Source organism: Salvia splendens, chromosome 6 (assembly GCF_004379255.2).
Source record: "Salvia splendens isolate huo1 chromosome 6, SspV2, whole genome shotgun sequence".
In the NCBI taxonomy this organism is placed as follows: Eukaryota; Viridiplantae; Streptophyta; class Magnoliopsida; order Lamiales; family Lamiaceae; genus Salvia; species Salvia splendens.
In genome coordinates, this window is record NC_056037.1 from 4963467 (window position 1) to 4989453 (window position 25987).

At 36.9% G+C, this 25987-nt stretch overlaps 2 protein-coding genes and 2 non-coding genes across 4 annotated transcripts; 3 read left to right on the forward strand and 1 right to left on the reverse strand.

The window, feature by feature from the left end:
- Positions 1-1115: 1115 nt before the first annotated feature.
- On the reverse strand, positions 1116-1436 carry LOC121807992. The gene has a single exon (XM_042208323.1). It carries the CDS (start codon positions 1434-1436, stop codon positions 1116-1118), a length of 321 nt encoding a protein of 106 aa, XP_042064257.1.
- Positions 1437-11083: 9647 nt separating this feature from the next.
- LOC121810157 lies at positions 11084-11168 on the forward strand. The gene has a single exon (XR_006052414.1). It is a non-coding gene; the product is annotated as a small nucleolar RNA Z195/SNORD33/SNORD32 family (small nucleolar RNA).
- A 75-nt stretch (positions 11169-11243) lies between these two features.
- LOC121810158 lies at positions 11244-11329 on the forward strand. Its single transcript, XR_006052415.1, has one exon. It is a non-coding gene; the product is annotated as a small nucleolar RNA Z196/R39/R59 family (small nucleolar RNA).
- Positions 11330-21594: 10265 nt separating this feature from the next.
- LOC121807994 (glycine-rich cell wall structural protein-like) lies at positions 21595-22128 on the forward strand. Its single transcript, XM_042208324.1, has one exon. It carries the CDS (start codon positions 21595-21597, stop codon positions 22126-22128), a length of 534 nt encoding a protein of 177 aa, XP_042064258.1.
- Positions 22129-25987: the final 3859 nt, after the last annotated feature.

A 25987-nucleotide genomic window follows, 5' to 3' on the forward strand; every position in this document is an offset into this window, starting at 1 on the left:
TTTATTTATAATAAATTTTTTCTTTCTATTGAGTCTATATCATTTTAATTAATACTAACACTTAGCCAATTTTTCTCTCCAATACTAATTAGTTTAGTAAATTAAAATCCATATTTTCTATACTATAATAAATTATTTTTTGTGAGCAGTATTTATTTGTGGAGGGTCCATCATCTTCTTATGTAGCACATTTCAAAGGCAGATAACAACATACTATTCCATTTCTCTCTCCCTTTTCTCCGCCCAATTCGAGAAAAAGAGAAGACGAAGACGATCAGAATCGATGGTGTTGCACTTGTTCTTCACGGTGGCGTTCTCGGCGGCGCCGCTCACGCTCTACATCCCGCCGGTGAGGAGCTTGAATCTGTTCATCGAAACAATTGAGGCTATGTGGAAGGAATCCAGCGCTCAAACTCTCAGGCTATATCCTCGCCTGCGCTACGCTTTCTCTCGGTTGATCAATTCTATGCTCTCCACCTAACTTCAAATCGATTCGGATTAGCCAAACAGAAGCTGTAAATATTAATTTCTTTTTTCTTCTTTTATAAGCGGGAGGAGGAGTAGATAGATACGTTGAGTTTTGTTGTTAATTGAATAAATTGGAATCAGACTGTGCTGTTTTGGCTGATTGCTGCTTTAATTTACTATACTTTTCACTTGAATTTTCCAATTTGTTTTTATTTAGGGTTCATCTGCTTCCTGAGGAAAATGTACACTTTATGTTAAAAATGAATTTTGGAATCTGATTCCAGTTTGAAAAGTATTAATTGTGCATTTGGTTAGGATCTTGCCATTGTTACTCATCACGATTGAATTTACCAATTTTATTCATTGAATTGTCAGTTGCGGTTACTCTTTTTATCTGAGGATCAAGTAAAACAAGTTTTGATTCCTCTAACCAATTCAATCGACTATCATTCGCATCATGAATTATTACGCCATAAGAGATAAGAAAATCAAAGGAAATGCCGAAATTAGCCTAGGGGATAAGCTCTCAATCGCATACCGATCGCCGCCAATTCTTCGATTAATAACATTTCGAGCCGGAAGAAACGCAAGGTAACCGGCGACGCCGACGGAGTAGCCTCTCCTCACTCTTCCGGCTAGGAAACCCTTCACCTTCCGATTAGACTTCCACTCATTCTGCAGCTCCAGCCACGCCCGCTGCTTCCTGAATCTCCTCGGCAGGAGTCCGTCTGCCCTACCATGTCATCGAACCTCGCCGCGGCGTTCTGCTTCGCCCGGGAATCTCCGGTCACCAGATCCACGAAGCATCGCTGCAGGAACGAGTTTTTCACCGTCGATTCGCCTTTGACAGCCTGGAGGAACCCCACCTTGGTGGAGAAATCGGCGGATTTGGGCGGATCAATCAATTCGTTGGCCGGTCCGGGGGCGGCCGATGAGCTCGAGTTTGATTTGGGGAACAGGCGCCTCATAGACACGCTCAGGCCATCCACATCCGTGTCTCAATACCGTTTCTTGACCGTCTCATCCCTTCACTATTCCTGGGCTACACTGCACTTTTTACTCAATCTCTTAACTAATAAACAGCACCTGCATCCCTCAGAGCATCCACTACGCGTCCCGCGCGCGGCTCGCGTTCCGTCCCGATGGGACGGTTCCGCCGTGGGACGCGTTGCAACCTCCGTCCCGTCCCGTAGCCCGTCCCCAGCCCGTCCCGTAGCCCGCATCCGCGAGACAAGGGACGTGCCGGCCCGTCACGCGCCCGGGCGACGTGGCGAGCCCCCGATGCATGCGTGACGCCCACTCGCTGGCCCGGGAGTGGGCGTCGTCACGGATGACGCAATAATTCATTTTTTTTTAAAAATTGATTTTTTTTTTAAAAAAATCAAATTTTAATAAAAAAATTTTTTCAAACGGTAATGTTACCGTTAATTTTTTATTTTCTTTTTTTTTATTTTATTTATTTATTTACTCTATAAATAATCTTATTTCATACTCATTTTACACACAAACACACGTCTATTCATCTCAAATCCTCTCTATCACTCCAATTTCCATCTTAAATCAACTCAAACAAATGGATCCTTTTGAGCAAATGCGTCAATTAATGGAACAATCACTTGAAGGAGATCGACGACGAGAAGCGGAGGAAGCCGCGCCACCCCCACGACGCTCCCGGAAGTACATCAATCGGAACCGGGAGGAAGCCGTCGCACGGTTAGTACGCGACTACTTCTGCGATAACCCGATTTGGGGAGATACCTACTTCGGTCGCCGTTTCCGCATGAGTAAACCGCTATTTCTCCACGTAGCGAATACTTTGGCCGCCCGGGAAGAGTTCTTCCGAGAAGGGTTCGACGCGGTTGGCCGTCCCAGCCACACGACGCTGCAGAAATGTACTGCAGCCATCCGTCAGCTTGCGACTGGACAAACGGCCGACATATTCGACGAATACCTCCACATCGGAGACACCACTGGGCGCATGTGCTTGCTCAACTTCTGCAGAGGCGTCCGGGCAGCCTTCAGTGACGAATTTCTCCGGAGGCCAAGCACGGACGATTGTCAGTTCCTCCTCAACCTGCACGAACAAGTGCACGGATTCCCCGGGATGCTTGGCAGTGTCGATTGCATGCACTGGCAATGGAAGAATTGCCCGGTGGCTTGGAGGGGGTCCTACACGAGCGGCCACAAAGGCACCCACCCAACCGTTGTACTCGAGGCTGTTGCCGACTACCGGCTTTAGATCTGGCACACGTACTTCGGGGTCTCTGGCTCGAACAACGACGTAAACGTGCTCCACCAGTCCGATCTCTTTACCGAAGTTTTGGATGGTAAAGCGCCAGCCATCAACTTCGTCGCCAACAATCGGCTGTATAAAATGGGGTACTATCTCTCCGACGGCATCTACCCGAAGTGGCCGACCTTCGTGAAGACGTGCGGCAGGCCTGCGAACCCAAAGCAGGCTCTTTTTGCGCAGAAGCAGAAGGCTGCGCGCAAGGATGTGGAGAGGGCGTTCGGGGTTCTCCAAGCGCGCTTCAACATCATCAAAGCCCCGGCTCGTTCCTGGTTCATGGAGAGCATGGTCGACATCATGTATACGTGCATAATCTTGCACAACATGATTGTCCGAGACGAAGGACCCGATGCGGGAAATTGGTTCGACCCCGAATCTCCCGGAAGCTAAACCGCAAGTAGTCCGCCGCGAAGTGGAGCGCATCCGTCTATACAAGAACGGTTGGCTATTCGGGCAAGGACACGCGACTCTAACACCCACACCCAACTCCAAGAGGATCTAATTGAGCACATTTGGAAAAACTTTGGCGGAGAAGATTAAATTATGTCATTTTTTATTTTTTTAGAATTTTAATTACGTCTTTTTTTCTTCCTTTTTTTTAAAGTTTAAGTTGTAATGTTGTTTTAATTTTAATTAATTGTGTTTGTTTAAATTTAATTAGGTTGTAAAAAAAATAAAAAATGAAATTGAATGAATAGTAATTAAGGGACGGAATAAGGGACGGTTAAGGGACGGAGCGTTGCAGGTTCCGTCCCTTAGTTAAGGGATGGAAGAAAAAAGGACAGTGTGACCCTCAAATAGTGGTCAAATAGTAGTTAAGGGACGGTTTAAGGGACGGTATAGAGACAGCGTAGTGGATGGTCTCAATCTCTTAACCATCTCATCCCTTAACTATTCATTCAATTTCATTTTTTATTTTTATATGATACAAATTCAATTAATAAAAACACACTTCATTAAATAAAAGAAAATTAAAATATAAAATCCTAAAAAAATAAAAAAAACATAATTAAAATCCCAAGAAAATAAAAAAATACATAATTAAAATCCTAAAAAAAATAAAAAGACATAATTTAAAATATTAGAAATTAAAAATTGTACCCATAATTATAAAAACTATTCCGCCGGCGAATCATCCCTCGAAGGCGGCGGTGGTGCCCTCAAGCTAGGTGGAGGCGGAATACCAAGTTGATTTGCCATATACTCAATGCCGACAAGATGGGCTTGATATTGGGGACGCGTCATGCGGGAAGTGTCAGCCATCGTGGAGGTGAAGTACATGGACATTAGGGAGGACGACGGCCCTTGGGAGCCCGAGTGGCTTGATTCACCTCGGCCCCTCCCCCTCCCTCTAGCCGCCTTCGCCGCCTTGTTCCCTTGCAGCCGACGTCGTGTACATGAGGAGCCCCCTGCATCGGATGTCGGGAACTCAACCTCTTGTGAGGTGTTGCCTTCCTCGCCCTCACTAGACGAGTATTGGTCACTAGCCGTATACTTCGTGCGTTTTGAGCTCGAGCTCGAGCTCGAGCCCGTGGAGGAATCGACACCGCCAGCCCACCTATCAAGATGTTTGACCGCCTCCCAAACATCGGGAAATCTGAAATCTTTGCCGGTGTTGAATTTGAAGATTCGCAAAGCCGCTCTCAGAATGTCGGATCCACTGGATCCGCTTTGGTATTGCTCTGCTTCCCTCTTTTAGATCCCACAAAATCTTTTGACATCTCTGTCGGCTCGCTTAAAATGAGCGCGAACCATCTTCAGGTTGCGACGGAAGGTCCCCCTCGACTTATTTGCGTTGTATAAGACGGTGACCTTATCCCAAAAAACATTGCGGTTTTGTTGATTCCCCGAGGATGGGATCGTTCAACGTACTGATCCAAGCGTCGAACAGAGTCATCGTCTCCGCTTGTGTGTATGGATGACGGCCGCTGTCCTCTCCGTCCGGCACCGCCTCCGGATTGGGTTCCTTCGTAATATCCTCCCTAATTTGGGATAATCCCTACGTTTGCGAGCTCCTCATCCCAAGGGAGGAGGACGATAGTATGTATCAACTGGAAAAGATGGTGTTTGGTACGCCAGCGTCGCCGAGCCTTGGGTGCTCGGCGACGAACCAAAATCGGAAGCACCCAAAACATTGTACATGCCCCCCAGTCGAAAAACGCGTTCAAGTCGTAGCCGCCGCCCTCGCCGCCGGAGTTTCCTTCACCGGACATTTTTGCAGAAATTGGAGAGGAAAGAGAGATGATATAGTGTTTGTGAGAGTGTAGTGTTTGTGTGGAAAAAATGGTGGGGGAATTGTGTGTGTGTAGTGTTATTTATAGATGTTGCCTTCCGCAAGGACGAGCACAATTCAATTTAAAATTCAATTAAACAAAAACATTTCCATAATATTAAAATTCATTAAAAAAACCTAAATAATATTACAAATAACAAATAAAATAAAAACGACATAATTAAAATCCTAAAAATTTAAAATTACATAATTAAACTCCTAATAATTAAAAATTACATAATTAAAAGCTAAAAATACCCCCGTGGAAGACTATTCATCCGACGGCACTACCCCCAATTGTCTTTGGAGGCCCAATATCATGGCCTCATGCGATCGAAGTTACGAGGGGTCATAGTTGACCTATCGGCCATATTGAGTTGGGCCAAGAGGGTCCACAACGAGTTGGTGGGGGTGGAGGTGGCGCATATGGAACGGGAACAGGAGCGGGTTCGGGAGCATTGGCGGTTGCAGCCGCAGCGCGATTCTTCCTTCCTTGCGGTCGGCGTTGGGAACCGCTCGGGCCGGCGTCGGGGCTACCCAAGTTAGCTCCGTCGAGTTGGCTAGCCACTTCTTCGGAGCCGGCGTCGGATAGAGATACCGACCTTGACCGTTTGGAGGAGCTGCTAGAGGAGGATGTTATGCCTCCCCTATACTTCGGGTGCGTCTGCGTCTCCTGCCAAACGTTGAGGTACTTGAATGGCTTGTAGTTCATGGATTGGTAGGTGCTCATCGCGACAGTGATGATGTCGACCTCGCTCCGGCCACTCCCCGCCGACCGCTCTTCCTGGAGGAAATAGCCGTTGAACTTGCCAATTTCTTCGTTGGCCCGGTAGATGGCGTTGCACACCATACTCTCGTTGCGCTCGATTGTTCCCGGCGGCCGGTTTTCATTGTACCGGCGAGCGATGCGCCACCAAAAGTGATCGCCGGATTGGTTCGTGCCAACCCCCGGATCTTCAGAGATTTCCAAGTACGCTGCGAACAATTTATCCATCTCCGCCGGAGTGTACGGTGTGCTGACACCGCGAGCAGGAGGAGTCGGAGTTTGGGAGGGGGCGGTCGGCCTAGGCTCGGGTGTCCACCCGTATTGCCCTTCGGGGGCATCTTGGTCGTCGATTGGGTATGGCTGGTAGCCACCCGGAACGCCCGAACTTTGGGTTTGAAGAGGGGCCGAATATTCCGTTTTCGGACTAGGAAACGGTTGTGAAGAGAACCATTCGGGGTTCCAACCGTGGGAGCCCGGGGGGTTATTGCTTTGGCCGGACATTGTTATGTTGTAGGAGTGGAAGAAAGATTGAGAATGTATATGATATAATGAAGATGAGAATGGATATGTGAGAATGAAGGTGAGAATTGTGCAGTGTGGTGTGAATTTTTGGGTGTGAAAGTGAGAGTATTTATAGATGAAAATGTGTATTTTTGGGGGAAATAAATAAAAAAATTAAAAAGTGGTAAAAAACGGATATATTTTTTTTGGGAAGTGGAAAAATATTTTTTCTTATTTTTAATCGGTTTTTTAAATTAAAAACCGATTTTTAATTAAAAAAAAATTCAAAGGCAACGGCCATGCCGTTGCCCAATCGCTGCGGGCCACGTCAGCTGCTCGCTAGCACGGACGGACGCCGTCCGTCCCCGTTGCAGATGCTCTAAGCATCAAAAACAAAATTACATTCACACCTCATATTAGAACATTCACTAATCACAGAATTAAGGCACAAATACATTAACCAAATTTAATTCGAACTCTCCAAAATTCAGTTAGCTACTAGCTTCTCAGAAGACTTCGAGCTAGGTGCACAATGCTTATTATATCTAGCTTTTCTTTTTTTTACTTAATCAAGAGAGTAACACTAGTGATAAAATGAGTTATTGATAAAATAAGATGGTACGATAAAAACAAGCTCTAATTAAAGCTGGAACTAGATAGGAGACGGAGCTAAAGGAGCCTCTTCTGCTTCTGGCACCGGTGATGGACCCTCGGGCTCTAGCTCGTACATTGGTGGTGGAGGCGGAGAGTGGCAATGTTTGTGAAGAAGATAGAATAAATCACCATAAGTTGGTGGTGGTGGTGGTGGTGATGAAGAGTAATAGTAGTAATATTTTTTTGCAGTAATAAGGCTCAAAATAAGTAGCGTAACAGAACTACAAAAACCCAAAATTTGAGATTCATTTTACTCTCACTACTTGCTAGTAAGTAGCTAGTAATGCAATATATTTTCAGATATGATTTTGGTTTAACTCACTGGATGCATAAATGGATGAATGTTTTGTCATTTATATAATACTTGTTCTTGAACAATTGATCTAGATTAGTTAAGGCAACAACAGCTTTATTTTTATAGGTTTGGCTATTAATTTAATTTAAACAATAAGCTTGTAATAGTAGGCTCCCAAGACTACTAATTAGGCCACCTTAGGTAAAAAGCTATAAACACATTTGTGATTTTGATTTTATGTAGTGATGGACCAACGAATTAATTAATCAAGCTTCTTTTTCCTATGGAAGTCTTGATCAATAATAGAGTGTAGTATGTGCGGTGAACAAAAGATGGAGTTAATAAAATTAGCAAAAGTATACTATATATATACATATATATGGAGTTTCCATAAATATTGTTGTATTCGAAATTTCTAATACAATAAGCATACAATTCGTTGGAGATGACATTAATTAATGAATGTATCTATGATGAGTAGGGAACTAGGGATGGGGCTTCCAACTGCTATACATTCGTTGGAGATGACATTAATTAATGAATTGTGTGCGATATATATATATATATATATATATATATATATATATATATATATATATATATATATATATATATATATATATATAGGGTAGTGATCTATAGCAAATGCCCTTTAACCAAATAACTAGAGAACAAATCATAGACACAAGATCAAAAAATCAAGGGCTAGTATTAATTTTCGAATTTAATGAGATATTAGTTCCCTCAATCACAAATTTACTCCATAATAACAAGGCGGGGTATAATGGTCATTGCATAGCTAAAATTAGGTAGGTGAAGGTAGGAGGAGATCTCGGCCACAGTCTCCCACAGTCTCACAGCAAAACCAAATGGAAAGGGAAAAGGAAAGCGAAATCGAATCCAATGCTTCAGCTGTCCAAGTAAAAGGCGTTCCAATCCATGGCGGAAAATTCATTCAGTACAACGTCCTCGGCAACCTCTTCGAGGTCCCCTCCAAATACGCACCGCCGATTACTCCCGTTGGCCGCGGCGCTTACGGTCTCGTTTGGTAAACTCAATTTCTGCAATTTGCTGTGCTTTTTTTTTCCGTTTGTGATTTGGTGTGGTATTGCTCCGCCGCAGCTCTGCTACCAATGCCGAGACGATGGAGGAGGTGGCGATTAAGAGAATAGCGAATGCTTTCGATAACAGGATTGATGCAAAGCGAACTCTGCGCGTCGGAGGCTTCTCCTCGTTCCAGTGCTGGAAATGGATTGAGGCATTAAGGCCAAATCTTACTCAGGGCTTGATCGGATGAAGATGAAATGAAAACAGTTGCATTGATTTGTTATTTTCTTTTTTCTTTTTTTTAATTAAATGCTCACGCTCAAAACAAAAAATGGCAACGTAGCAATAAATAATCCAAGCTAATGACTACGTTACTACTCCACTCTCTATCACAATCATCCTAAGTGTACAATTATTTATTTATCACATTTATGATTCTTCCGAGCTGTTGAAATTTAATTAAATTTTTTGTTCCCCAATGTTTAAAATCATAATAAGAGTGATGTGTTTTGTAAACAAGAGTGAAGTAAAATCATAATAAGAGTGATGTGTTTTGTAAACAAGAGTGAAGTAAAATAATGCTAAGAGTGATGTGTTTTGTAAACAAGAGTGAAGTAAAATCAGAATAAGAGTGAAGTATTTTGTAAACAAGAGTGAAGTAAAATCAGAATAAGAGTGATATATTTTGTAAACAAGAGTGAAGTAAAATCAGAATAAGAGTGATGTGTTTTGTAAAGAAGAGTGAAGTAAGATCATGCTAAGAGTGATGTGTTTTGTAAACAAGAGTGAAGTAAAATCATACTAAGAGTGATGTGTTTTGTAACGAACAGTGAAGTAAAATCATTTTAAGAGTGATGTGTTTTGTAAACAAGAGTGAAGTAAAATCATACTAAGAGTGATATGTTTTGTAAACAAGAGTGAAGTAAAATCATGCTAAGAGTGATGCGTTTTGTAAACAACAGTGAAGTAAAATAATGGTAAGAGTGATATGTTTTATAAACAATAGTGAAGTAAAATCATGCTAATAGTGATGTGTTTTATTAACAACAGTGAAGCAAAATCATGTTAATAGTGTTTTTTTGCTTTATACGACGTTTTGATTTTAATTATGCTAAAATCTTCCAGTAATTGGTGGCATTAAAATCTTCCAGTAATTTTAATTTTGAATTTTCTTTCATTCCTGTTGATTCACCTAATAGATATGAAATGGAATGATGTATAAAGTGAGCTTTTTGGCCAAATTCAAACAAAACGTATAAATTGAGCTTATATATTATGGTGGTGCCTAGTTTTGAGAATCGGGAAAAGAGTATTGAAGCAAATGAGAGAAAGGCATAAATATTTCCTTAAAGCAACAGTATTGCCGTATTGATACAGAATTACTTTGGCACACATTTTCTAAAATACATAAATGAACACAGCAACAGCAACTCTACACATAAGAGATCTCCTGATTTATTTTAGATATGTTTAAATTTGTGTGACACATTAAGTGAGGAGAAAGCTCCATACATTTTTCCTGAGAGGAGTTTGGGAGCCACAAAGGGGAAGAACTTCCTGTCGATGGCAGCTGTAGAAACTGAACATCTCATCCCTGTGAGGCAAATACTCATCCTTGATCACCGGATGTTCCAGAAAATTAACCGTCCAGGCGGCGATCGCCGGATGTTCCTCATCTCCCTCGCTGCACTTGGGCGCAGATTTGGAATGAGAAGAAAAGGAAACCGCTTAATTAATTTAAATCTCATAATGTAATTTCCAAAAATACCCTTGGTCTATTTTATATAATTAAAATAAATAATATTTATTCCATTAAGATGTGTGGCTGAGATTTGTTCTCTAGTTATACACTTAAAAATAGTTATATCTTGATCATTACCCTATATATATATATATATATATATATATATATATATATATAGGGAGATGATCAAAATAAGTATGTGTTTAAATCCAGAAATGCAGACCAAATCTTGGCCCTAGGATTAGATGATCTAATGGTCAATAATTAACCAAAAACACGGAAGGTCATAATTAAGCAATTTTAGGTCATATTATAATATTTGGGTTTAATGTCATGCTAAAATCGTTTTAGGTCATGCTTTGTTAGCATGACCTAAAAATTACCTAATTATGACCTAAAAGTGACCTAATTATGATATTGTTCTGCGTTTCTGTATTTAAATCTAGTTTTGCATAGATCAAAACCCTATATATATATATATATATATAGGGATGTATTCATTTCCTTTTTCTATATTTCCTCCTATTTCCTTCTTCATCATAGCCGTTGATTTACTAAATCCTAGGGCCTAAATGAGTGGGTTGAATCAATTAAAATAATCACTAAACAAATCGGAAAAGGCTAAATTCGTAATAAGTGTTTTTGGTAGTTATGGTAACTTCCTTAATTTACTCCTCTGAAGATCTTCACGGTTATTCTCCTCTCTACAATTTTATTTTCGCTCCAGACGTGAAGTATAGAAAATTCTCTTCTCTCTAATTGATTATTTCGCTCAGCCATTCCTTGCAATTATCGGATATCCGATCATTGCTAAATTGTTTAGTGTCGTCTGTTACCGGCGTGGTGATTGACAATTCAAATTCTGATTCCAAATCCACTCCCAATTTTTCAAATATTTTTCAATCCGTGATTGAATCTGCAGATTTAGATCTATGTGATGATTTATTTCGATCTAATTCTACAAATTAGATCGACTCTTGAAATTCTGATTCTTCTTCTAATTATTTCGTTTTGTTCATGTGTCTTTGAATTCATGAGATCTGAATAAGAGGTATGATGATAATATACCCATATAGATATATTTCTGCATTTGAATGATGAATACTTTCATGCACTACCATCTGATCTCTCATCAGTATCTCAAAAATTCATTTATTTTTCCAATTTCTGATTGAAATGCCATTTTTTAAACTTGATGTAAAAAATGGCAATCTGTGATGCAATTTGTTGTCAATTGACTGATATCCAGTGATTATCAAATACAAAATCACCATCTTTCGACTGAGATTGCTGTTGATTCAAACACTTTTATCAAGAATTAGTATTTGATTTATTTATGCCCATGGTATCTAATGTTAAGGAGTTTATTCAATTTCTTGATATTTCGTTTTTGTGCGCATAAATTAACTAGAACAGGCCTTGCGACACAGTTTGCTTTGCTGCATAGGCTTTCTGTTACTAATTTCCTGTCTACATATTTATTTTAAAATTATTTTATTTCTAATTTTATTTGTTTCTGTATATTGTCCTTTCTTTCTGAATTGAAATTATGAAATTTCTTGTTCCAATTACTAGTATTTTGCTAAGTAAGTTAAAATTGTTCATTAAGGCTCTTAATGTACCGTGTTTCGATGTTTGGCACACGTTTCTTGTTTAACCCAAGGGTTTAATAAGCCTATGGGCTAGGGTATAGTACTTACACATTATATGGAAGTTGTAAAAGAGCGTGTAACTGACGTATATAAACATCACGTATTTTTGAAATTTAAATATTTTACCGAATAAAGTTATGGAAAAGGTGCAATGATACATATAATGCACCAAATAAATGTGCATAATGATATCTTTTTTCTGTGTAATGCATAATACGTTGGAGGAATTTAATGAAGGACCGAGAGTATGCATCATTCATTTAGGGTTTTGATGTGTCGTATTTCAATATTTAGCACACGTTTCTTGTTTAACCCTAGGGTGTGTCGTTAGCAACTTACAAATTACACGCATGTTAAGGCCTACAAAACCATATTCACCCCTATACACAAAAAATTGTCATAATGCATACTATATTGCAAATAATGCCATTGGATGCAGACGTAATGCACATCATAAATAATAGTACTGCACCTAATACTTATCTGAATATCGATAATCTTTCGGCGCTTAAAGAAAGTCGTAAATCAAATAACATATTTTACATCCCTCTAGCTTATTGTACTGTATAATGTGTTAGTGCATTGTTTGTTTTACAAGTTGCATTATGTATCGTGTCATTTACATTATGTGGGATGTAATACGCATTATTACTGAATAATGCAAACATCTTTAACAATAATGCACAAAGTAATAAACGTAATGCACATATTATAAGTTTGAATAATTACTTGTAATCCATTCATACTACATATTCCCAAAAACATTGTCAACTACCAACACGCATCTTAATGGTGCAAAAAACTTCAGTATCAATTTCAAATGTGAACCACCAAATCAAGGATTTCGTTAACCTCCATCAACCTATATGCAAAACCATCACTCGCTACAGACCATAATTATCAACCCACTGCTCGAAATTGAACTTTGCAGGTCTCTCCCTCCAATACTTTGTCGCTTTAGTTTGGTGTGCAGAACCTCGGGTGTTGTGCGCACAGGTAAGGAGCGTCCGTGCAATCTTGATTCTACACATCTCTAAGCCTTTTGTTCCTTTTGCACTCAGCCACTGGTATAATGTCGTCCACTACGTCGTCTATCTCGTCCCCAAGCTCCTTGTCTGATATTACCAAACAAAACAACACATTAGAAAATTATCACCAATTCAAAAGTCAGCATCATATGACCTGTGTAAGGTTTGACACGTAAATCAAAAAAGCTACTGCTTCAGTCAGAACATATAATGCAAAAAGTACCACCCATAATGCGTTTGAAAAAGCAAATAATGCACTTATTACCATAACATAACATATTTATCAATTTAATCAACAACCTGAAGCTTAGTTTGTAATCTGAGTCAATTAACAAATACAGTCAACACCTCTGTTGTGCTTACTATACTCCTCATAATACTCTTTTATAATGCAAAATGTATTCGACATAATGAAACTCTCATACGACATAATGCATTGTCTAAAGCGAAAAATGCATACGTATTACACCAAAAAACTAGTAACCAATATCAACAATACATCACAGATTCATAATGCAATACCCAAACGCAGGAGTAACCATATTGAATCTTGTCTGAGTTTCTTAAACATCAAAGACAATAAACGTATTAATGCCTGCTATAGACATCATAATGCACAGTCCAAAATAAATAATGCATCAGTTAAGGAACATAATGGCACTTACATGTATACATAATGCATTGTCTACACCCAAAAATGCACATGTAATACACACAAAGACTAGTATACCATATCAAGACTACAACTCATGCTGAGCCATACACTCCACCAAATGCATAATTACGGATTCATAATGCACCTCCCACACCAAACAATAACAATATGTAAACTTTGACAGAGTTGCTTAACCCACAGAGTCAGTACCCGTATTAATACATAATATAGACAGCATAATGCAAATATTATGTTACATAATGCATAGTACAACATAAATAATGCATAAATATAATATTGCCTGAATAATTCTTACATATATAATGCATCATATACTGCACATAATGACACTTATATATATACATACTGCATTAAGCAAACATGGAATAATCCTTCCACAAAATCGACATATAAGATATTGAATTCCACCAGCAGCGCCGCAAATTTACCTGCAACTTGAGATGGTTGTGAGCGTGGACGTCCTCGCATATTCTATCTGTCTGGCAATAACCAAATCAAATTCCAAATCAAACAATGGTCTCAGACCCAGAATAAATAAAACCCAGTAGGATTCAGAGAAATGTCAGAACACACAATACAACCCAGTCGGCCATCAAAATTCATGCTTTTAAACCCAAATCAATAAATTCCGGTGTGAATTTATTGTTCCGCCACAGTTGTCGCTGTTACAAGTTATAGTTATCGCACCAAAACAATATTTAAAGCACAGACACGTACCCTGACGCCGGTAGGGTTTCGTTGTTACGAACGGCGGATGATGTGTGATGAAATTTCGGACACTTGCGGTCGATTACTTGAAAGAGTTGCGAGTTGTTCACAGATCTAGAGTTTGGGGAGAGGCGATAGTGGAGAGAGTGGAGAGTTGGAAGATTTGGTGTACAACGTTTAATGACCGAGAATGAAGAGTTGGAAGTTTCAAATCTCTATAATTTCGCTCTTTCCAAATTCTGGCAGTTCTAATCTCGTAGAATTACTTTTTTAGCCTTATAATGCACACACACATGTTCCATAATGCAACACGGATTCACATTGGAATTGTCAATCTGGACCGTTGATGTAGTTGATCTAACGCCTAAGAATGAGAAGAAGAAAGGATGTTATAGTTGAAAAGGAGAATAATGCTCCCCTATATATATATATATATATATATATATATATATATATATATATATATATATATATATATATATATATAGAGAGAGAGAGAGAGAGAGAGAGAGTTGTGATCAATGTCGAACAAATTTTAAAGACCGAACTAGAGACCAAATCTAGGCCATTAGATCTAGTTTTTTTTATGAGATGTGCTGCTGTGTAAATTTTTCGGTCTTCATTACAAGCCCATTTTACTTCATTGTATATGTTTATTACTTCATTCCGTAAGTAATACCTTGAAACTACAACATGTTTTTACTTTCTTCCAGTAGGTTTTGAAATTATTCAACATATGTTTCATTTGAATTCATTGACCTGAGTTTTTACTTTATTTACATTAAAAAATGCAATTTATTCAAGTGCATTTATTACTTCATTCAGAAATGTTATTACTTCATTGGATAAGGTTTTTACTTCATTCCAGTAGGACTTCAAATGCTTCTACGTATACTTCATTCCAACAATTTATTACATCATTCCATGTGTTTATTACATCATATCAGCGTTGTGGCGGTGGTGATAGATATTGTAGAGAGAAAGAACGGCACGCGATGGCGAAACCGCATTTACGTACTGCAATGAAGTAATAATCCTACTGGAATGAAGTAAAAACCTACAAGAATGAAGTAAAAACCTACCGGGATGAAGTTAAATCTTCGTAATATGTTAGTATGACTTATTTACCTTCGGATGAATTAAAATAGGCTCGTGATGAAGGAGAAAATAATTGATAAATTTGTGTCTCTCATCCATAAAAAACTAGATCTAAAAACCCTAATTTGGTATGGTTCGGTGGTTCGGTCTTTAAGAGTGGATTTGTGAATAATGAGACTATATATATATATATATATATATATATATATATATATATATATATATATGTATATATATATGGTGCATTATAATGATAACCCCAATTTCCGTAATAACCCTATAACTAAATCTGGACCACACATTTTTAAAATCACGTGGTCTAGATTCAAACTTAGATTTACTTCATAAAAAAAAGCGCGGGGGTAAATATGTCATTTCGCTCATGATAAAATTTACGTATCCAAATTTCGCTCATTTAATTTCTGAATTTCGCTCATTTTATCATTTTATCAACTCAGAGTATCATTCTATCCAGTAAAACTATCATTCTATGCACTAAACCTAACATATATCATTTTATCAGTCAGTTAAAAGTATCATTTTATCAACTCAGAGTATCATTCTATCCGGTAAAACTATCATTCTATGAAATAAACCTATCATTTTATCACAAAGCAGTAAACGTATCATATTATCAACTCAGAGTATCATTTTTATAAGGTTACTGTCATTTTATCCGCTTAGATTGTCATTTTATCAGGTAAAAGTATCATTTTATTAAACAAAAATGTCATTTTATACACCAAAAATACTTATCATTCTATCGGCTGAAAGTATCATTCTACCCGGCAAAACTATCATTCTATTGGCTGAAAGTATCATTCTATCCGGCAAAACTATCATTTTATGCAGTAAACCTAACATTTATAAGCTAAAAGTATCATTTTATCAACTCAGAGTATCATTCTATCCAGAAAAACTATCATTCTATGCAATAAACCTAACATATATCATTTTATCATTTTATCAGTCAGTCAAATCAGAGTATCATTCTATCCGGCAAAACTATCATTCTATGCAATAAACCTATCATTTTATCATAAAGCAGTAAACGTATCATTTTATCATCTCAGAGTATCTTTTTTATAAGGTTATTGTCATTTTATCCGCTTAGATTATCATTTTATCAGGTAAAAGTATTATTTTATTAAACAAAAATGTCATTTTATACACCAAAAATACCTATCATTCTATCGGCTGAAAGTATCATTCTACCCGGCAAAACTATCATTCTATCAGCTGAAAGTATCATTCTATCCGGCAAAACTATCATTTTATGCACTAAACCTAACATTTATAAGCTAAAAGTATCATTTTATCAACTCAGAGTATCATTCTATCCGGAAAAACTATCATTCTATGCAATAAACCTAACATATATCATTTTATCATTTTATCAGTCAGTCAAAAGTATCATTTTATCAACTCAGAGTATCATTCTATCCGGCAAAACTATCATTCTATGCAATAAACCTATCATTTTATCATTTTATCAGTCAGTCAAAAGTATCATTTTACCAACTTAGAGTATCATTCTATCCGGCAAAACTATCATTCTATGCAATAAACCTAACATATATCATTTTATCATTTTACGTGATATTTGGTGAAATTCAGAAATTAAATGAGGGAAATGACATATTTACCCCCGTGCTTTTTTTATGAAGTAAATCTAAGTTTGAATCTGAACCATAAGATTAGAAAATATGTGTGGTCCAGATTTGGTTATAGGGTTATTACGTGATTTGAGGGTTATTATATGATCACAACTCTATATATATATATATATATATATATATATATATATATATGTCACGCCCGCCCACCCCAGGGGTGTTACAAACGAGGTGATCGTGACCAAGGGACAAACATTAAGAATAACATTTAAGGATAACAGTTCATAAGAAAGGCTCAATTAGCTTAAAAGAATAATATGTATCAGAGTGTATGATACACAGAGTGCAAACTCGACTTTAGCTCCAAACAAATGGGAAAAGCTCGAATAAAATCAGAGTGTCTTTTCAACAATCAGCAACTCGAGATAAAATTATCTCAACAATACTTGGCGGAAGCATTCGAGAGTAGAATACTATTATGTATGAAGACATAATATATTTAGAAAGTTTTATTTACAATCTTCTTCAATTTCATGCTCAGCACCCACCGCGCTCGTCACCGCTCAACTTGCACATAGAGAAAACATATGCAGGGCTGAGTACTTGGTGTACTCAGTGGACACGTGCCAAAATATATTTTATAAAAACAGATTTTGTCAAGCCACTCTTTGAGTGAACTCGGGATTTTAGGAAAAGTCCGAGAACACTAAACATTTTTCTTTTCCTTTTTCAAAAGCGATCTTTCGATCTATTTTCCTGGAACATGTGCCGTATGTGACAAACCCAATTTCACTATCTCTTGTTCATTCATCAGTCCATTCATCATTCATCGTTCCTTTCATCATCCATCATATCTTAACATTCAAGTGCCGGGGAAGTGGTTACCTCCCACGGTCTCCCATCAATCCATTCCATTCATAGTTGCAGTCAGATAGGCATAGTTCCAAAACAAAATATGGCTTGACATAATCTTTTCAACTTTATTTTCCTCAAAACGTTTTTGAAACATAAATCATTTTTTTGTTCCGTCAAGATCGAGCATCATCTCATATCACATCAACAAGTCGAGCAAATCACAAATCACTCGATAAATCAACACATATATCACATAACATCACTTTCACCTTAATTATTTCACTTTAAGCACATAATCACATCAACATCGAATAAAATTAAGAATACTCGCAATCTCAGTTAAAAGGAATTTCATCACATAAAATGATGCTCGAATCAAAATATTAAAACTAAAGCTCTTAAAAGCACTTTAGTTCGAAAGCCCACGTGAAATACTTTTCGTAAAAACTGTAACTTTAACAGAAAGCCCACGAAAAACTTAGTTAGAAAGCCATACCTCGTTCGTTTAAAGCCTTCACACCGTGCTCCTCTCTTTCTCCTCTCGGTCGAAGGTAAGGCTGCACTTCCCTCGATCAAAACGCAGCGCCGCCACCGCTGCGGGTCCGCCGTCGTCGCGGATCCGCCTCAGCCGCCGTGGTCAACGCCCCCAAATCGAAATTCCCGTCGACCAGCCGCCCTCCAGCGCAGCCGCTCCGGCGGCGCTCCTCCCCCCCTCTCTTTCTCCTCTCCATTTTTCCTCTCTTTCTCTCTTCTCTTTCTCGGTTATGCTCACGCCGCCACCACTCTACCGCCACTGCTGCTGTACGCGCGGCGGATCGCCGTCGCGGTCCGCCCCAGCCACCGTCGCCGAGGGTCTCCCCCAGCCGCCGACGCCGTTCCCGACAGGTAGGTGGTCGGAAATTCGTTCCTCCATCCCCTCTCTCGGATTCCTCAAATCTTTGGTAGTGAAGTAAAGGATTTGAAGTGGAGGGAATTTGTATTTATAGAAAAAAAAATTTTCATAAAAGACAAAAATTCACGTCTTTTCGTTTTGATGCGACGAGTAATTAATGCGGCCGTCGTTGGAAAACGTGTCTGATGCGACGTGGTTCTTATCCAACTTTTCGTCTTGATGTGACGCGGTTCTTATCCAACTTTTCGTCTTGATTTGTTGTCGAAAGTGTATTTGATACGTGGTCTATTATTTCATGTAGGTATCATTTTGGGCTCGTAACAATTGGGTTTCAAATTGGGCTACGAAAGAATAATTGTTTGGCCCCAAAAGTGAAATACTTCTCTCGATAAAAGAAACAAGGTCGAAAAATTTTCAAGTGCACAAACGACGGTCCTTTCAAGAACACAATAAAAAGGTAGAAAAAGTCGGGGTGTTACAATATATATCCTGAGTTGTGATCATACGACAACCCCCAATTTGTGTGATAACCCTATAACCAAATCTGGACCACGCATATTTTCTAATCTTGTGGCTGAGATTCAAACTTAGATTTACTTCAAAAAAAGGCGCAAAGGGTAAATATGTCATTTCCCTCATTTAATTTCTGAATTTCGCTGCATTCTTTCACTTTCACTGCATAAAATGATAGTTTTGCCGGATAGAATGATACTCTGAGTTGATACAATGATACTTTTACTGATTTGTAGGTATGTACATAAAATGATAGTTTTGGCAGATAGAATGATAGTTTTGGCGAATAGAATGATACTCTGAGTTGTTACAATGATACTTTTACTGATTTGTAGTTATGTACATAAAATGATAGTTTTACCGGATAGAATGATACTCTGAGTTGATACAATGATACTTTTACTGATTTGTAGGTATGTACATAAAATGATAGTTTTGACAGATAGAATGATACTCTGAGTTCATACAATGATATTTTTACTGGTTTGTAGGTATGTACATAAAATGATAGTTTTGTCGGATAGAATATATTTGTCATTGTACTATGCAGGAGGACCTACTGCTACTGCATAATGGAGTATCAACTAGTGAACGTCTTAATTTTACTATAGAATTATATTAATATTGTATCCCCACAAGGCCATTTTGCCTTATTGGTTATGAAATTTAATGATCGAATATATTAAATTGTGAAATAATATGACGAATTAGTTTTCCCCAACAAAATATTATGATACGTAAATAACTATTCGTAAGAGAGAAGAGAAAAAAGTAAGAATAAATTGTTGAAAATTTTCCTTTTTTAAATATGCTCTATTTTTCGTGAAGAACCAAAAATGGCAAATGTGCTCTATTTTTCGTGGACGGATGGAGTATATGACAAAATAAAGGTCTATCTTTATTTTTATATATTTATTTAAAGTTTTATAGACAAATCAACCAATTGGGCTTTATTTTTAATTAATCTATAGAGTTCATGACTCATTAATAAATTTTGAAGTATTATATAAAAAAATAAGTACTATAAAGCAAAATAAATAATGTAAACGAGAACTAAACAAGAGTATGTGTAGATAAGATCTATAACACATTTTTCATTATATACATTTGGCGACTGGTACACGAGAAAAACGGGTTGACATATATAATACTGTGTCTTTTTCTTTGGCATAATTTGTAGTACTACGAAACTAATCGGATTTCTGATTTATAAATTTATGTGTTTTTTAAAAGAAAGGTAAATAGAAATTTTAAAAACAATGAAAATAGAATATCTTTCAGTATTCTTATTCTATTTTTTAAAATATTCCTTTTCACAGTTCATGATTCTTACTTATTTAAAGTAGGCATTATTTTTATGAATTTATTAAAAAAAATTATATGGTGGATTACGTCATACTAAAACGACCTTAATTACGTAAAGCGTTTGAATATGGAGACTAGATTACATGCATTATTAAAAAATATGCACATCGATAATATTTTATATAATACTAGTAATTGGTTTAAAAATAGTGAGAATCGCCACAAACCAGACCTGAAACTCCGGCAACGGAAGGCGCGGAGGCAGATAACCGGCGGCGGGAGCAATACTATTCAGCAGCTTCTTCAACAGCTTGTAGCGCAAGAATTTGTCCCTCCACTCCGGTAGGGTTTGCTCTAGGTGAATCCTAAATTCCCTCCCAAATTTCATTGCTTGTTTCAATATCTTGTCGATTTCAGGCTAATTTGAGAAATTTGGTGAAGAAGATATTGGAATGGAATCAAACGTGGAAGAAAATTACTCGAAAAAGGTAAAGGATTGAAAAGAGAATTTGGGTTTTGTTTTTTGTTTTTTTGTTATTTTTGCTTTAGAGACAGTGATCGATCCATGTGATCGAACCTGCTATGATACCATGTTAGAAAATATAATGCGAAAAATAAAAGATTATTGCGGAAAGTAAAAGACGAGTAGAACTTTAAAGACTACATTGTGAATGACTTAAGTTTATTCTCTCAATGATTACACAACCTTTTATAGACTCTACTTCTAGCTATACATGGAAAATATATTCTAATTATACTAATATCCTTTTATTTGATTTTCCATTATCTTTAGTTATTTTCCTTCTATATTCTTGCCATAATTTCATCAATTGCCTTCTTGTTCTCCAATCAATTCATTTCCTTATTCCAACAATAGTATTCTAGTATAATCAGTACGTAGTACTAGTTCATCTGTACGAATATATTAATAAGTAGAAGTATATCTGAAAACTACTCCGTATTTCTTGTTTATTCAAATTTCCAGCATTATAATAAAATCCTAATTTGGTTCACAACATAAATGAGGAGACCGATATACGTACACGATTCTTGTTTATTCAATTTTCCAGCATTAGAATAAAAGGAAGGGTAGCATAGCATGTGCATAATTGATAAAGGATAATTAGTGATGCAAATTAATTTAAGCTGGAGCCGGAGAAGGTGCTTCTGTAGCTACGACTGGTGCCGGAGTTGGCGCTTCTATAGGAGGATGAATGGCCATTGGTGCCGGAGTAGGCGCTTCTGTAGGCGGCGGTGGAGGTATGGCCATTGGCGCCGGAGAAGGAGATTCTATGGGTGCTGGAGAAGGCGGCGCTTCTATGGGTGCCGGAGAAGGCGATTCTATGGGTGCCGGAGTAGGAGCTTCTATGGGTGCCGGAGAAGGCGCTTCTATGGGCGCCGGAGAAGGCTCTTCTATGGGCGCCGGAGAAGGAGCTTCTATGGGTGGCGGAGTAGGCGCTTCTATGGGTGAGGGAGAAGGCGTTTCCATTGGTGCCGGAGTAGGCGCTTCTATGGGTGCTGGAGAAGGCGCTTCTATAGGTGGCGTAGGAATGTTCATTGGTGACGGAGAAGGAGCTTCTAGAGGTGCCGGAGGAGGAGCTTCTAATGTTGGCGGTGGAGGTGGTGATTTGTGTTTGTGTGGATGTGGTGGTGGCTTATGTTTATGTTTGTGTTTGTGTGGATGCGGAGGTGGTGGTGGTGGTGATTCGTATTCAGGGGAAGGCGGTGGTGGACAATATATTTTGTAGTGGTGGCCGCGGTGGCCGTGGTGGCCGCGGTGATCAAATGGAGACCAATAAATAGGCCATTCTATGCAATGCTTCATGTGAAAAAAGAAAGTTGCATCAATGCATGTTACCAACATTGACAAAAGAGCTACTAATAAAACACATATTTTGAATTCCATTTTCGTCTGATTTAAGGCTTGCTTTGTTTGTTGTTGATTCCACCAGTTTCACACCATTTATATAGCCCAACATGCTTCAATTACTTTTCTTTATTTATAAATGGCTATTCATATGTAGGCCGGCTAAATTAATCCATCTCTTAGAGTAGTACTAAATGAGCTCAAAAAAGTGAAACTTGAAATACTGCTCAATATTAGCATTTGCTGCGTATATACTGTATGTGTAACCGATTGAAATTTCACCGGAAATGTTTATTTTATAACTATTGCTTTTTATAACTGAAATATTTTTATATAAATAGCTGAAATATTATAGCTACCTTGTACTTGTGCATATCATCTAATCTAAACCATAGAAGCGATAGAACTTATTTGTAAGCATCATGCAAAGACTAATAACTAAAGTTTGAGACTCATCATTTAATTAATTTATTTCAAAGTATATTCGAAGATTATTAATTAATAAAGAGCAGATTATCTAGGTTTTGACTTGTAGAAGTTAAGCCGGAGCAAATAAAAAGTGATAGAGAAATTAAAATAGATCCATATGTAGCCCGTCATCAATAACTTATTTGTACGTGAATAAACTAAAGAAGTGATAGTTTACCCCCTAATTATGAACTTTACAACCTCAACCTAGAAAGTAAAAGTAACACTATTATTGATTCAAATTATTTTACACAATATTTAGATATATTTTTGTTAAAGGGGGTAAGAGATCGAACTTCAGTCTCTCAGTACCCTTAAATCTTAATTAAATATTTTTCAAAAATACACTTATTAAATGTAATATTTTCGTTAAAGAAAATCTATAATACCAAAATAAATCTGAATTTGTATGTGGTATCATTGCAAATATATTTTGATTAATTTATAATTAAAATAAACCCTTTTATAATGTTCATATAATAAAAATATAACATAAAATTATATATTACTGAAATTTAGAAAAAATATATTGAAATTATTTCTTTAATTTTTCAAGCTAAAAATTTTCATATATATATATATATATAAATCTAATTAATTTGTACATATAGGGAAATTTTATCACAGTAATTCTCATACTCCCTCCGTCCTATAAGAATATGCACTCTTTCTTTTTTAGTCTGTCACACAAGAATATGCACTTTTTAATTTTGGAAAGTCTTATCTCTCTAATAAGGTGGGACCCATTCTCCACTAACAATACTTTAATTACTTTTTTTTTCTACATCTCTCTTACTTTACCGATTTTACATTAAAACCCGTGCTGAACCCAAAGTGCATATTATTTGGGGACGAAGTATTAGTTATCGCATTTTATTCAAATACAAAAAATATGATGTAAACGAAGAAATTATAAGATAAAAATATATATAAATATCATTAACATTGATTTTGTTATTATCAGAACATAGCTGACATAGGCCAAGTTGCCACTCCAGGAAGGGCTTCGTTCGGACCACTCGGTGGTAACCAATGGAGGAACTATATGGAGTTAATAAGGGGCTTTTAAGCCCTTTCTCAATTACATAATTTTTTTCCCATCCATATAATATCATCGAATTTTCTGTATTTTGTGTTAATCGTTATGCAAAAGCCCTTATCATCACAATACACATAAGGTAATTATGTTCTCAAATTTTTGAATTATTTTTTAGCCTCAAACAAAAAATAAAATTTTTGCGTCCGCCCGCCCCTGCTGGTAACCAAGGTGAGTCGAGGGGGTCAACGCACGAAAACTCAACCTCCATCATTCACGGACCAAAGGGCGTCGAGACCGAAATGGAGGCAGATTGTCCAGAGGGAGGTGGAATTCTGCAAGGAATGAGTACTCATAGTCATGCCCATTAGAGAGGGGTAGAAGAAGCATGGATTCAGGTGATGTTGTTTGGCCTCATATCAATATGGGCTTGTAAAAAGTATTTCAAAAGTTGAACCTGGCCTTTTAATGACTTCAAATTAATTTCTTCAGTAAATCAAATATGGGCTTGTAAATAAGAGTAAGAAAAATTTGATGGTGTTTCAATTTTAGGAAACGTTTCATTTTCAATGAGATAATCCAAAAAGGAAAACATTTCACTTTTAATCCAAAATGCGTTGCTTCTACACACGGAGTGAGAGGAGACACCTGCTCTTAAGGTAAGTAAGCTTCATGATCTATTACCTTTTTTCAAATTTCAACACTTGGTTTAAATATCGGGTTCCGTCATTAACTTAGTATCACATTTGAGTTCTTTTACTATCTTTGAATTTAATATTGTAATTATAAAAGGCTAAGAAAATAATAATATCATTTAAATCATAATTTTGGATTGAGTTCTAATCAATTCTATAATAACTTTTAAAAATGACTAATTAAATCATACTACTCCCTCCGTTCCATAGTAATAGAGTCATTTTGGTACGTTCCATAATAATAGAGTCATTTCCCCCTTTTTAGTAAAAGTCAACACATTTCTCCACACCTACTTTACTCTGGCTTACTTCATTCTCTCTTCATTCTCTCTTCATCTCTCTACATTTTTCATTTTCCACTTTATTATCTCTTACTTAACTCACCTAACACATTTTTTCTTAATCTTCGTGCCGAAAAGAAACACCTCTATTACTATGGTAATGAGGGAGTATCATTTTACATTTCTCAGTCATCTCTTACAATTAAAATTTAAAATTTAAATTAGACTGATGTCTATAAATATGACCAATTAAGGACTTAATTAATTACTCCATGAGATGCTATCGGAATGAATTTCCATATTTATAGGCATTACTCATCAATTTGAAGTGATAACTCTTCGATATAGTATTAACTATTGGCTGTCACCCTTTATTTTATTTAATGTAGTTTGGCCGGTAATTAAATACAGTTTACTTATATTATTTCAAGCTCACCACTGTATATTGTTAGACTTAGTGGTATATAATACGTACTTAATTGGTATTTAGTCTAACAAAGTTGAGTTACTAGCTTTAAACCACTCAGTTATTCTAGAAAAAATCAAAAAAATAATTTGATTTTCGAATATGATCTTAATTATATAAAACTTATACATCCACTTAATAAGTACTACTGTACTAGCAATTATATTATGTCTCTAGTTATATTTATCTTTAATGAAAAATATTCAGTATAATGTTATTCGCAATAAATTAATATTATCTACTTTAAAATTTGAAGCTAGTTGGTCATGGGTAGGAGTGCACACGGTTCAAAAACCGTCGGTTCCAGTTAGGAACCGGCGGTTCACGGTTCAACATTTTCATGAACCTAGGGCTGAGTAAATATACCGAAAAAACAGTATATCGATACGTATCTTACCAAAAAATATCGAAAAATATCGAATTTTTGGTATACCGAAATTTTCGGTACGATACAGTACCGTATCTTAAATTTTCAATACTATAATGATATGAATTTTCTTATACCGCGATATACCGTTTTATATCGAATATTTGATATATATCGATATTATCGGTATACCGAAATATATCGAAAATCAATAAGTATTGAATTATCGATACATACCAAAATATATCGAAAATCAATAAGTCCATCAAATATATATGGGCTATTATGAATTTCTCGTATTCATTTATTTGTAAAAATTATTTTTTAAATATAAAAATCAATTTTTACAAATATTTCTTTTTAATTTTAATTGAACCGCCGGTTTAACCGTTGAACCGGCGGTTCCTGTTCCATATTTTGTTGAACC